Below are 13829 nucleotides of genomic sequence, written 5' to 3'. Positions count from 1 at the left end.
GAGTAGCACAGTCTTTATTGTGCTCGCTTACAGTTAAAAACTCTGAGGCCTCACTCCCACACAAAGCTGCGCCACTCAAGGTCACTGCCCCCTGCAGCCGTTAATTAGTTAATTGGGTGGTGTCAGGCAGTGGAGTGGGCCGATTGGTAACCCCTCCCTCCTGGTGCTGTCACTCGGACTTCTCCCCGGCCGCGCTCTGCCCCTGCTGGTCGTCGTGGGAATAGCAGCACTGCTCCCCTTGCGTGCAGGTGCCCTGGGACAAGGCGAGAGTGAGAGAGTGTGGGAGGAATGGGAGTGGGGTCCTCACCTGGTGGAACCTCTTGCAGGGGAAGCTCTTCAGGGCTGGTGTGGGAGTGGGAGTGGGGTCCTCACCTGGTGGAACCTCTTCAGGGCTGGTGTGAGAGTGGGAGTGGGAGTGGGGTCCTCACCTGGTGGAACCTCTTGCAGGGGAAGCTCTTCAGGGCTGGTGCGAGAGTGGGTGTGGGTGTGGGAGTGGGGTCCTCACCTGGTGGAACCTCTTGCAGAGGAAGCTCTTCAGGGCTGGTGTGGGAGTGGGAGTGGGGTCCTCACCTGGCAGAACCTCTTGCAGGGGAAGCTCTTCAGGGCTGGTGTGAGAGTGGGTGTGGGAGTGGGGTCCTCACCTGGTGGAACCTCTTGCAGGGGAAGCTCTTCAGGGCTGGTGCGAGAGTGGGTGTGGGTGTGGGAGTGGGAGTGGGGTCCTCACCTGGTGGAACCTCTTGCAGAGGAAGCTCTTCAGGGCTGGTGTGGGAGTGGGAGTGGGGTCCTCACCTGGCAGGAGAGTGGGTGTGGGAGTGGGAGTGGGAGTGGGGTCCTCACCTGGTGGAACCTCTTGCAGGGCTGGTCTGAGAGTGGGAGTGGGAGTGGGGTCCTCACCTGGCGGAACCTCTTGCAGGGGAAGCTCTTCAGGGCTGGTGTCTCCGCACTGCGGTTCTTCCTCTTGTTCTGTAGCTGCTTCCTGCGCTGCTCCAGAGCTTCCGACAGCCCCCCCCTGAGGGACAGGCAGACCGAGGGGCAGGGACAGAGAGTCACAGACGGCTCAGAGAGACGGGACAGGGACAGAGAGTTACAGATGGCTCAGAGAGGGACAGGGGGAGGGACAATTGGACTGCAGGGTGAGGCCAAGTAGGAAACAACTGAGAAACGGAACTAACAGCTTGACTGTCCTGTCAGGACCTCCCAGACTCATCCAGCCCTGGGCTGAACCAGAGCGCATCGTGTGATCTTTCTGACCCCCGTGACCCTCTCTCTCATTGGCTACAGCCCTGTGTCCCCCACCGTGACTGGCTGCTCACCCTGCCTTGGCCCGGGCCTTAGGCCCCCAGTTGGCCTGGGGGTTCTCCTGGAATCGGGTCAGGTGACGACGGCGAGACTGGGGGTTCGCATCCTCCCGCACGGTGAAGCAGGCCTGCAGACTGGGACAGGAGAGGCAGGACAGCGAGTGAGAGGGGAGAGGGAGGCAGGGCGGGGAGAGAGAGTGTGTGTGTGAGAGGGAGGCAGGGCGCGGAGAGAGAGAGGAGAGTGAGGCAGGACAGCAAGTGAGAGAGCAGTGAGGCAGGGCAGGGAGAGAGAGAGGCAGGACAGCGAGTGAGAGGGGAGTGAGGCAGGGCAGGGAGAGAGAGAGGAGAGTGAAGGCAAGGCAGGGCGGGGAGAGAGAGGAGAGTGAGGCAGGGCGGGGGAGAGAGAGAGGAGAGTGAGGCAGGGCGGGGAGAGAGCAGTGAGGCAGGGCGGGGAGTGAGGCAGGGCGGGGAGAGAGAGAGGAGAGTGAGGCAGGGCGGGGAGAGAGAGAGGAGAGTGAGGCAGGGCGGGGAGAGAGAGAGGAGAGCAGTGAGGCAGGGCGGGGAGAGAGAGAGGAGAGTGAGGCAGGGCGGGGAGAGAGAGAGGAGAGTGAGGCAGGGCGGGGAGAGAGAGAGGGGAGTGAGGCAGGGTGGGGAGAGAGAGAGGGGAGTGAGGCAGGGCGGGGAGAGAGAGAGGAGAGCAGTGAGGCAGGGCGGGGAGAGAGAGAGGAGAGTGAGGCAGGGCGGGGAGAGAGAGAGGGGAGTGAGGCAGGGCGGGGAGAGAGAGAGGGGAGTGAGGCAGGGCGGGGAGAGAGAGAGGAGAGCAGTGAGGCAGGGCGGGGAGAGAGAGGAGAGTGAGGCAGGGCGGGGAGAGAGAGAGGAGAGTGAGGCAGGGCGGGGAGAGAGAGAGGAGAGCAGTGAGGCAGGGCGGGGAGAGAGAGGAGAGCAGTGAGGCAGGGCGGGGAGAGAGAGAGGAGAGTGAGGCAGGGCGGGGAGAGAGAGAGGGGAGTGAGGCAGGGCGGGGAGAGAGAGAGGGGAGTGAGGCAGGGCGGGGAGAGAGAGAGGAGAGCAGTGAGGCAGGGCGGGGAGAGAGAGGAGAGTGAGGCAGGGCGGGGAGAGAGAGGAGAGTGAGGCAGGGCGGGGAGAGAGAGAGGAGAGCAGTGAGGCAGGGCGGGGAGAGAGAGAGGAGAGTGAGGCAGGGCGGGGAGAGAGAGAGGAGAGTGAGGCAGGGTGGGGAGAGAGAGAGGAGAGCAGTGAGGCAGGGCGGGGAGAGAGAGGAGAGTGAGGCAGGGCGGGGAGAGAGAGAGGAGAGTGAGGCAGGGCGGGGAGAGAGAGGAGAGTGAGGCAGGGCGGGGAGAGAGAGAGGAGAGCAGTGAGGCAGGGCGGGGAGAGAGAGGAGAGTGAGGCAGGGCGGGGAGAGAGAGGAGAGTGAGGCAGGGCGGGGAGAGAGAGAGGAGAGCAGTGAGGCAGGGCGGGGAGAGAGAGAGGAGAGTGAGGCAGGGCGGGGAGAGAGAGAGGAGAGTGAGGCAGGGCGGGGAGAGAGAGAGGGGAGTGAGGCAGGGTGGAGAGAGAGAGGAGAGTGAGGCAGGGCGGGGAGAGAGAGGAGAGTGAGGCAGGGTGGGGAGAGAGAGGAGAGTGAGGCAGGGTGGGGAGTGAGAGAGAGGAGAGTGAGGCAGGGTGGGGAGTGAGAGAGAGGAGAGTGAGGCAGGGTGGGGAGAGAGAGGAGAGTGAAGGCAGGGCGGGGAGAGAGAGGAGAGTGAAGGCAGGGCGGGGAGAGAGAGAGGAGAGTGAGGCAGGGCGGGGAGAGAGAGGAGAGTGAGGCAGGGTGGGGAGAGAGAGAGGAGAGCAGTGAGGCAGGGCGGGGAGAGAGAGGAGAGTGAGGCAGGGCGGGGAGAGAGAGAGGAGAGTGAGGCAGGGCGGGGAGAGAGAGAGGAGAGTGAGGCAGGGCGGGGAGAGAGAGAGGAGAGCAGTGAGGCAGGGCGGGGAGAGAGAGGAGAGTGAGGCAGGGTGGGGAGAGAGAGGAGAGTGAGGCAGGGTGGGGAGAGAGAGAGGAGAGTGAGGCAGGGCGGGGAGAGAGAGAGGGGAGTGAGGCAGGGCGGGGAGAGAGAGGAGAGTGAGGCAGGGCGGGGAGAGAGAGAGGAGAGTGAGGCAGGGCGGGGAGAGAGAGAGGGGAGTGAGGCAGGGCGGGGAGAGAGAGGAGAGTGAGGCAGGGCGGGGAGAGAGAGGAGAGTGAGGCAGGGTGGGGAGAGAGAGAGGAGAGTGAGGCAGGGTGGGGAGAGAGAGAGGAGAGTGAGGCAGGGCGGGGAGAGAGAGAGGAGAGTGAGGCAGGGCGGGGAGAGAGAGGAGAGTGAGGCAGGGCGGGGAGAGAGAGAGGAGAGTGAGGCAGGGCGGGGAGAGAGAGGAGAGTGAGGCAGGGCAGGGAGAGAGAGAGGAGAGTGAGGCAGGGCGGGGAGAGAGAGAGGAGAGTGAGGCAGGGTGGGGAGAGAGAGAGGAGAGTGAGGCAGGGCGGGGAGAGAGAGAGGAGAGTGAGGCAGGGCGGGGAGAGAGAGGAGAGTGAGGCAGGGCGGGGAGAGAGAGAGGAGAGTGAGGCAGGGCGGGGAGAGAGAGAGGAGAGTGAGGCAGGGCGGGGAGAGAGAGGAGAGTGAGGCAGGGTGGGGAGAGAGAGAGGAGAGCAGTGAGGCAGGGCGGGGAGAGAGAGGAGAGTGAGGCAGGGCGGGGAGAGAGAGAGGAGAGCAGTGAGGCAGGGCGGGGAGAGAGAGAGGAGAGTGAGGCAGGGCGGGGAGAGAGAGAGGGGAGTGAGGCAGGGTGGAGAGAGAGAGGAGAGTGAGGCAGGGTGGGGAGAGAGAGAGGAGAGCAGTGAGGCAGGGCGGGGAGAGAGAGGAGAGTGAGGCAGGGCGGGGAGAGAGAGGAGAGTGAGGCAGGGCGGGGAGAGAGAGGAGAGCAGTGAGGCAGGGCGGAGAGAGAGAGGAGAGTGAGGCAGGGCGGGGAGAGAGAGAGGAGAGTGAGGCAGGGCAGGGAGAGAGAGAGGAGAGCAGTGAGGCAGGGCGGGGAGAGAGAGAGGAGAGTGAGGCAGGGTGGGGAGAGAGAGAGGAGAGTGAGGCAGGGTGGGGAGAGAGAGAGGAGAGTGAGGCAGGGCGGGGAGAGAGAGGAGAGTGAGGCAGGGCGGGGAGAGAGAGAGGAGAGTGAGGCAGGGCGGGGAGAGAGAGAGGAGAGTGAGGCAGGGCGGGGAGAGAGAGAGGGGAGTGAGGCAGGGCGGGGAGAGAGAGGAGAGTGAGGCAGGGCGGGGAGAGAGAGAGGAGAGTGAGGCAGGGCGGGGAGAGAGAGAGGGGAGTGAGGCAGGGCGGGGAGAGAGAGGAGAGCAGTGAGGCAGGGTGGGGAGAGAGAGGAGAGTGAGGCAGGGCGGGGAGAGAGAGGAGAGTGAGGCAGGGCGGGGAGAGAGAGGAGAGTGAGGCAGGGCGGGGAGAGAGAGGAGAGTGAGGCAGGGCGGGGAGAGAGAGAGGAGAGTGAGGCAGGGTGGGGAGAGAGAGAGGAGAGTGAGGCAGGGTGGGGAGAGAGAGAGGAGAGTGAGGCAGGGTGGGGAGAGAGAGGAGAGTGAGGCAGGGTGGGGAGAGAGAGGAGAGTGAAGGCAGGGCGGGGAGAGAGAGGAGAGTGAGGCAGGGCGGGGAGAGAGAGAGGAGAGTGAGGCAGGGCAGGGAGAGAGAGAGGAGAGCAGTGAGGCAGGGCGGGGAGAGAGAGAGGAGAGTGAGGCAGGGCGGGGAGAGAGAGGAGAGTGAGGCAGGGTGGGGAGAGAGAGAGGAGAGCAGTGAGGCAGGGTGGGGAGAGAGAGAGGAGAGCAGTGAGGCAGGGCGGGGAGAGAGAGGAGAGTGAGGCAGGGCGGGGAGAGAGAGGAGAGTGAGGCAGGGCGGGGAGAGAGAGAGGAGAGTGAGGCAGGGTGGGGAGAGAGAGAGGAGAGTGAGGCAGGGTGGGGAGAGAGAGAGGAGAGTGAGGCAGGGTGGGGAGAGAGAGGAGAGTGAAGGCAGGGTGGGGAGAGAGAGGAGAGTGAGGCAGGGCGGGGAGAGAGAGGAGAGTGAGGCAGGGCGGGGAGAGAGAGGAGAGTGAGGCAGGGCGGGGAGAGAGAGGAGAGTGAGGCAGGGCGGGGAGAGAGAGAGGAGAGTGAGGCAGGGCGGGGAGAGAGAGAGGAGAGCAGTGAGGCAGGGCGGGGAGAGAGAGGAGAGTGAGGCAGGGCGGGGAGAGAGAGAGGAGAGTGAGGCAGGGTGGGGAGAGAGAGAGGAGAGCAGTGAGGCAGGGCGGGGAGAGAGAGGAGAGTGAGGCAGGGCGGGGAGAGAGAGAGGAGAGTGAGGCAGGGCGGGGAGAGAGAGAGGAGAGCAGTGAGGCAGGGCGGGGAGAGAGAGGAGAGTGAGGCAGGGCGGGGAGAGAGAGAGGAGAGCAGTGAGGCAGGGCGGGGAGAGAGAGGAGAGTGAGGCAGGGCGGGGAGAGAGAGGAGAGTGAGGCAGGGCGGGGAGAGAGAGAGGAGAGTGAGGCAGGGTGGGGAGAGAGAGGAGAGTGAGGCAGGGCGGGGAGAGAGAGAGGAGAGTGAGGCAGGGTGGGGAGAGAGAGGAGAGTGAGGCAGGGCGGGGAGAGAGAGAGGAGAGCAGTGAGGCAGGGTGGGGAGAGAGAGGAGAGTGAGGCAGGGCGGGGAGAGAGAGGAGAGTGAGGCAGGGCAGGGAGAGAGAGAGGAGAGTGAGGCAGGGTGGGGAGAGAGAGAGGAGAGTGAGGCAGGGCGGGGAGAGAGAGGAGAGTGAGGCAGGGCAGGGAGAGAGAGAGGAGAGTGAGGCAGGGTGGGGAGAGAGAGAGGAGAGTGAGGCAGGGCGGGGAGAGAGAGGAGAGCAGTGAGGCAGGGCGGAGAGAGAGAGGAGAGTGAGGCAGGGTGGGGAGAGAGAGGAGAGTGAGGCAGGGTGGGGAGAGAGAGAGAGGAGAGCAGTGAGGCAGGGTGGGGAGAGAGAGAGGAGAGTGAGGCAGGGCGGGGAGAGAGAGAGGAGAGCAGTGAGGCAGGGTGGGGAGAGAGAGAGGAGAGTGAGGCAGGACGCAGAGAGAGAGAGGAGAGTGAAGGCAGGGTGGGGAGTGAGAGAGAGGAGTAAGGCAGGACGATCCTCAGTCCAGCACGCTGGACAGTCCGTCTGAACTCACACTGGCGCAGTGGACAGGATGTGGAAGGCGGGGCTCGTCTCCGACAGCTTCTCTCTCTTCACTGGGTTCATTTTCTCCTGCAGCGCACAGAACAGACACTGCTGTTACTGGGGCCGCATGTGTCAATACTGCGTCACAGTGTACTGTACACCACACCACAATACACACTGTATACTGAACACCCTGTACATGTACTACACACTGTACACTCGATAATGCACACTGTATACTGCACACACTACACACTGTACACACTGCACACTGTCCAGACTCTAGACCGTACACACCACACACTACACACTTTCTACATGACTCAAACTCATTGGATATAGTACACAATATACACACACTGTATGCCACACTTGTGAGCACTGTGCAGATACTGTACTATGCAGACACCCTCCCTCCCTTGTTCGCACCCAGCATCTCATGATGTCCCAGAGTGCACTGGCAGGGGCGTCAGTCTTCAGAGCATTCTTGCACGCGTGGGACAGCGACACCCTGTGTCCAGCGTGGAGTAGGGCCGACCTGAGAGACGGGGAGAGAGGTCAGCACTCAGCACCCTGAGGAAGGTACTGTACCCCGAGAGTGTGGGCTGGGCAGGACCCACACTACCTGGCCTGCAGCAGTGAAGGGGTGTTGTAGTGTGTGTATGTTGTGTTGTTCTGAAGTGTGTGTTACCTGGCCTGCAGCAGTGAAAGGGTGTTGCTGTGTGTGTGTGTATTGTGTTGTTCTGCAGTGTGTTACCTGGCCTGCAGCAGTGAAGGGGTGTTGCAGTGCACCGTGCTGCTCAGACTGTCCAAGGTGTAATACAAGGGCACATCCTCCAGCTCCTGAAACACACACAACTGTGTCACTACTACAGCACATAGTGTACTGCCTTGGCACACTGACCTCTGACCTCTATCCAGCACCGCACTGACCTCAGTGATCACGCTCAAAATTCCCTCGATGCGGCGGGACGTCGCAAATCTGGATGGGTTCGCCGACACTGCAGACAGAACCTTCTGGACAAACTCTGGACTGTGGATCGGCTCAGCCCAGATAGGCCCCCCCAGCTAGAGGGAGAGGGGAGAATCAAGACACCTCACAGACGGAACCCCCAGGGACACAGCCACTGTGACTCTGAACAAAAACAGTGGAGAAGCGTGCATGCACATAGACACACGCTTGCACACAGGCGCACGCTCGCTCGCACACTTACATGGTGCTTGTAGCCGCAGTGCTCACAGTTCGGGCCGACAGGAGGCCCTGAGGCAGCAGAGTACTTCATTCTGCGAAAGAGACAGTCCGCCCAGTATCATTAAGAGGATTTATTTTTCTTATTCTACTAAAGCTGAACATACTTAGCTTTTCTGGCTCTAGATTTTTACAGTTCAGCAGAAATGTACTTAATTAACCGATTTTTCAGTGTGATGTAGAACTTCTGAATTGCAGGGGAGACAGGGGGAGACGGGTATCTTACTGGTTGCCCTGGCTCGTCCTCTTTCCCAGCCTCTGCAGATGGAAGGAACCACAGCCAGTGCAGTTGTACACCAGAGCCTGTTTACTGCAACACAACAACACAATGTCATCCTCATTCGTCACCAGAGCCTGTTCACTGCACCACAACACCACGCCATCCTCATTTATCACAGAGCCTGTTTACTGTACCACAACAACACGCCATCCTCATTTATCACAAAGCCTGTTTACTGCACCGCAACAACACGCCATCCTCATTCCTCACAGAGCCTGTTTACTGCACCGCAACAACACGCCATCCTCATTCCTCACAGAGCCTGTTTACTGCACCGCAACAACACGCCATCCTCATTCCTCACAGAGCCTGTTTACTGCACCAACAACACACCATCCTCATTCCTCACAGAGCCTGTTTACTGCACCAACAACACGCCATCCTCATTCCTCACAGAGCCTGTTTACTCCACCACAACACCATCCTCATTCCTCACAGAGCCTGTTTACTGCACCGCAACAACACGCCATCCTCATTCCTCACAGAGCCTGTTTACTGCACCGCAACAACACGCCATCCTCATTCCTCACAGAGCCTGTTTACTGCACCAACAACACGCCATCCTCATTCCTCACAGAGCCTGTTTACTCCACCACAACACCATCCTCATTCCTCACAGAGCCTGTTTACTGCACCACAACACCACACCATCCTCATTCCTCACAGAGCCTGTTTACTGCACCACAACACCACACCATCCTCATTCCTCACAGAGGCTGTTTACTGCACCACAACACCACACCATCCTCATTCCTCACAGAGCCTGTTTACTGCACCACAACACCACACCATCCTCATTCCTCACAGAGCCTGTTTACTGCACCACAACACCACGCCATCCTCATTCCTCAAAGAGCCTGTTTACTGCACCACAACACCACGCCATCCTCATTCCTCACAGAGCCTGTTTACTGCACCACAACACCACACCATCCTCATTCCTCACAGAGCCTGTTTACTGCACCAACAACACCACACCATCCTCATTCCTCACAGAGCCTGTTTACTGCACCACAACACCACGCCATCCTCATTCCTCACAGAGCCTGTTTACTGCACCACAACACCACACCATCCTCATTCCTCACAGAGCCCGTTTACTGCACCACAACACCACACCATCCTCATTCCTCATAGAGCCTGTTTACTGCACCACAACACCACGCCATCCTCATTCCTCACAGAGCCTGTTTACTGCACCACAACAACACGCCATCCTCATTCCTCACAGAGCCTGTTTACTGCACCACAACACCACGCCATCCTCATTCCTCACAGAGCCTGTTTGCTGCAGCACAGTCTGCGTGTGCGGGGTACCTGGCCGAGCTCTTGACCCTGGCCTGCCCCGTGCGCACCCTGACGAACACTCGGATGTAGAAGTCCACGCTGACACTCAGCAGGGGCTCGATGAAGCGCTGGTACACTCCGGCCCTCTGGTCCAGGCTGTGCAGGATGATCCGCAGGGCCTGAGGACACACGGATACTGTGACACAACACAGCACATCACCGTGACACACTGACACTCTGACACACAGCACAATGCTGTGACGCACTGACAAGTGGTACAGTAACACACACAGCACTGTGACACTAACGTCTGTTACGCTAACTAACACAGTCAATTAAAGCATGCTGTAAGCACAGACAAGACACTTTCCAATTTTTAAGCGTCGACGAGCCCATTGCTCACCATCTCATGGCAGTACTTGGCCTTGATGGACACAGAGCCGTATTTACTGTAGCAGGTCTCCCCGCAGTTCCCCGCCATCACCGCCATGTCAGTGCAGGTCACGCACAGCAGCCCTGAGAGGGAGAGGGCGACGGGTCAGCTTGTCAGCACGGGGCGTGCAAGCTTACTACACAAGCACAGGTCCAGCCTGCAGTGTTTCAGCAGATCAGTCACTAGCAGCCTGATGTCAGCACTGCTGACTAGGGAAAGCCTTCAGCCCACCCTGTGCCACAAACACAGGAGGACACTTCCAGCAGGAACTCCAGCCTGTACCATGTGGCTAAACCCCTAAAGCAACTACAGCAGCAAGAATCTCCACAGTCCTTAAACACACTGATGACCATTGCCGTCAGAGGCGATGGTCATTATTGTGACATTACTGGTGTTACACTTGTCACCAGTGCAGCAGGGGCCTGATCACCAGTCTGCTCCTGGCAAGATTGGGGACGACTCCCTGGCACAGCGATACCAGAGAGTGACCCAGGCCCGGCCCGGTTCCAGAGATGGCCTACATCTGGGTCTGCCCAGGGTCCAGCTGGAATGTAACAGTGAGAGACAGGGAGCGAGACGGAGCGACCTCTGACCTCCCTCGCTCACGGCCTGCACGGCAGCATCCAGGAAGGGGGCAGGGCTGCCGTAGGGGTCGAGGTCAATAACGTCATAGCGCTCCTTCCGCCCGCGCGCCTCGTACATCAGCATGCTGGGAAAACAGGAGAGGACGGTACTGAGTAACACTGTAAAAAACTAACGCTCACACAGTAAACACTAACGTACTGGACTGTGACTCTACACAGTATTTACTTACTCACACAGTACAGTAACAGTGTACAGAACAGTCAAGGTACCTGGCATCGCGGTGGCTGGGCGTCACCAGGTGTGACACACTGTTGTGCAGGGCGTTGCGGGCGATGAGGTCGACAGCGCGGGAGGAGCAGTCGTTGGCCGTCACACTGCGCAACCCTGGCACCTCCAGGGCGAAACGCACTGAGCGCAGGCCGGATGCGGCCAGACCTTCCAAAACCCTGAGGCCATCCTGAGACGAGAGAGACTCTCAGACATGCGGGCAGACAGAGAATCTCAGACACCAAAGATCTGGCTACAGGCCCCGCCCCACCACTCTCCAGGTCTGGCTACAGGCCCCGTCCAACCACAGGTCTATGTACAGGCCCCACCCCCTACTATACAGATCTGGCTACAGGCCCCACCCCCTACTATACAGATCTGGCTACAGGCCCCGCCCCACCACTCTACAGGTCTGGCTACAGGCCCCGCCCCACCACTCTCCAGGTCTGGCTACAGGCCCCGCCCCACCACTCTCCAGGTCTGGCTACAGGCCCCGCCCCACCACTCTCCAGGTCTGGCTACAGGCCCCGCCCCACCACTCTCCAGGTCTGGCTACAGGCCCCGCCCCACCACTCTCCAGGTCTGGCTACAGGCCCCGTCCTGTTTTGCTGGAGGTCTGGCTACAGGCCCTGCCCCGCTGCTGGTCTGGCTACAGCCCTATAAATCTACCTCACAGCACTCCCCCACCACCGCAGTCCTGGCCTCCCCCTGGCTCGCGCTGTCCTCCGCCAGGTGCACGACCACACGGCTCTCCTCTCCCGGCACCTCCACGCGCACGCCGCGAGCCGACAGCTGCTCCCGCACGAACTCGGTGAGGACCGCGCAGCTGGGAGGACAGACAAGACAGGCGGGGGCTCAACACGCAGAGGGGGCCGCAGGAGCGCAGGAGATCGGCACCGTGGGTGAAACCGGGGTGGCGTCACCGTCGGCCTGCACTCACGTCAAGTCCCTGTTGAACTCCTGCACAGGGTTGTAGAAAACCTCATTGGCACTGGGGAACAGAATGGAGGCTTTTCCTTCCCTGATGACTGTCTCTCCGGGCAACAGCCCGGGCTCCGCATCCATGGGTGTGTCCTGGGTGGGCGGGGCAGACCCCGGCTCTGTTTTCGCCATGCCACTGTGGACGGGTGTGGCCCATCTCGAGTGGGCGAGGTCCTTTTCCAGCCCGCTCCCCAGTCCGGCCGGAGAGTGCCCTTCCTCCGGCGGGACTGGCGCGGGCGTGGCCGCTGCCACGGAGGGGCAGTCCGCGGAGCCGTCCAGTGGCGCTGCGTGGGGGCCGCCCTGGGAGCCCGGGCGGTCGGACTGAGGGTCCATACTCACCAGCCTCCTCTGGGCAGCGACGGGCGTCGGAGCACAGCGCCTCACTGTGGGCAGGGGCAGACGCAGGGCAGCACAGCGCACCAGCCGGGCGGGGCCCACCAGCATGGAGCGGCGCCTGAAAATCACACAGGAGCGCGCGTCAGCCCGTCCTGGGAACACCCTGTGTGGACGCAGCCTCTGGGCCTCCATCGAGAGGAGGGGTCTGCTCCAATTTGACTCCGAGCCGCCCTCAGGCCTGCCCGAGAGTCTGGGGAAGGATTCAGACACACAGCCTGTGACCCTCGCACGCAGACTTACACAGGGCGGAGCCATGCCTGGGCAGACACACCCACCAAGAGCAAAATCCGACAGAAGGCAAGAGATCAGCCACAATCCAACAGCCCAGAGCAGGCCGTCCAGCCCCGCTGGCCTGTTTGACACAGAGCAGCTAGTGGATCACCTGGCTGACGACTGAAAGAAACCAAGATATCAGCTCCAGAGCACGGGAGGGCAGGCAGTACCACACTCCCACCACCCTTTGGGTAAAGAGGTGCCTCCTGCTCTCTGGCTTTTAAACCCACTTCCTCACAGGTTCCACTGGTGCCCTCAAAACCACAAAGTCCCTGACCCGGGCACGCACTGAGAAACGTGACTCTCGCACGCCCCCCTCCCCCACAGTCAGTTACAGTGCGACCCCCCCCGACACACGCGCAGAGACACAGACACGACACGAACGGCGCGTTTCTGCACAGCAGAATCACCCTGTGCGACACTCACCCCACTCACACAGCAGCAGTCGTGTCGAGCTTCACAGCTACCGGTTTGAAGCGGTCTGTACAAAACTGCCCGTCTCTACAAAAGATGTCACCAAAGTCCGAGTTTAAGCTCTTTCGGTTTTGAGTCCCAGAGTAAAGACGCAGTAACAACAAGCCGCACGCTCTCACATGGAAGCAGTCGCGTGAAGATTGCAACTACGGAAGCCCACACGGATTAAAAAACGCGAGAGACGCGATGCTCGTCTTTTGGGGCGCGTCTCGCAGAGCAGACTGGCGAATCGCCTTGATGTTTCACCAGGAAGCTGATTCTGGTTTGCACATTGCCTGTTGTTGTTTTGCATCTTGCCTGTTGTCTCTTTCTTTTCATATACAATTGTATTGTTGTTGTTGTTGTTTTTACTGCTTACCGTCTGAGAGCTAGCTAAATAGCCATTCGTTTTACCATATACCTGTATATGAGTATAATGACAATAAACTCGAACTTGATTCCCGGAAGAGTCGGGCTGTCCGGAGCCTACGTCCTGCCGGCACGAAGCTTGAGAAGCCAGAGAAACGCCCCACGAGACTTAGGGAGAACGTGCAAACTCCACACCAAAGGCACCTCAGTCCACCACGAGCTATGACCCCACGTGCCACCATACTGCCCCTTACAACTTATCACTGTTCATAGACTGTACAACACTGTCCAGCTCTTAATGGATGAATGACAGTCACGCACTGTGTAAGCGACACTGACGGAGAGACACAGTACAGTGACACACCGCGGTGGCACACTGGAGTTACACTCTAACAAACTGCGATGATTGAAACACTGCAGTATCATGCTGCTCTAATGCACTACACTGACACACAACAGCACAGTGACACACTGCAGTGACAATGACCAACATACTACAGTGACACTACACTAACACACTACAGTGACACGCAACACTACATTGACACACAACAGTGCAGTGACACACTACAGCCACACACCGCAGTGACAATGATTGACGTGCTACAGTGACACACAACAACACAGTGACACCCTGTGGTGACAGACTGACTGATCAGGAAGCAGGGGTTTCGAGCACGTCCTCTCAAGGTTTGAACTGGACACTCTGGACATTCCTCTTCTTCAGAACCACAGGGACTGATCCACTCAGGACAGACTGGACACAGCGAGCCTGTCTGTGGACACTGACCTTCTTCAGAACCGC

General features: G+C 60.1%; 1 protein-coding gene across 4 annotated transcripts; it reads right to left on the bottom strand.

Moving 5' to 3' along the window:
- On the bottom strand, positions 1-11977 carry trmt1 (tRNA methyltransferase 1). 4 transcript variants are annotated; one of them, XR_015925980.1, is made up of 17 exons: positions 11493-11977; positions 11222-11378; positions 10555-10742; positions 10294-10409; positions 9671-9783; positions 9298-9446; positions 7927-8010; positions 7666-7735; positions 7385-7519; positions 7209-7294; positions 6881-6989; positions 6462-6538; positions 1314-1433; positions 790-1009; positions 581-759; positions 308-515; positions 1-253 (listed from the first exon to the last, which is right to left on the bottom strand). XR_015925980.1 is itself a non-coding variant. In XM_088603248.1 (15 exons), the coding sequence occupies exons 1-15, from the start codon at positions 11975-11977 to the stop codon at positions 170-172; spliced, it is 2145 nt and encodes a 714-aa protein (XP_088459374.1). In that variant the 3' UTR covers positions 1-169. The 4 variants fall into 4 exon arrangements, 2 of the variants coding, with proteins under 2 accessions (XP_088459374.1, XP_088459375.1); XR_015925981.1 differs by lacking the exon at positions 581-759 and having other exon boundaries at positions 308-505; positions 895-1009; XM_088603248.1 differs by lacking the exons at positions 308-515; positions 581-759 and having other exon boundaries at positions 838-1009.
- Between the last annotated feature and the right edge of the window lie 1852 nt (positions 11978-13829).

This window comes from Lepisosteus platostomus, chromosome 13, assembly GCF_059453375.1.
Source record: "Lepisosteus platostomus isolate fLepPlt1 chromosome 13, fLepPlt1.hap1, whole genome shotgun sequence".
NCBI classification, from domain to species: Eukaryota; Metazoa; Chordata; class Actinopteri; order Semionotiformes; family Lepisosteidae; genus Lepisosteus; species Lepisosteus platostomus.
Note: the sequence above shows the minus strand (reverse complement) of the source record. Positions and strands in the feature narration are given on the sequence as shown.

Coding starts and splice junctions, on each gene's coding strand:
- trmt1 (XM_088603248.1), bottom strand. CDS start 11,977: ATGCTGGTGGGCCCCGCCCGGCTGGTGCGCTGTGCTGCCCTGCGTCTG. Junction 10,410..10,554: donor CCCAGCCACCGCGATGCCAG/GTACCTTGACTG, acceptor CTGTTTTCCCAG/CATGCTGATGTACGAGGCGC. Junction 7,295..7,384: donor TTTTGAGCGTGATCACTGAG/GTCAGTGCGGTG, acceptor TGTGTGTTTCAG/GAGCTGGAGGATGTGCCCTT.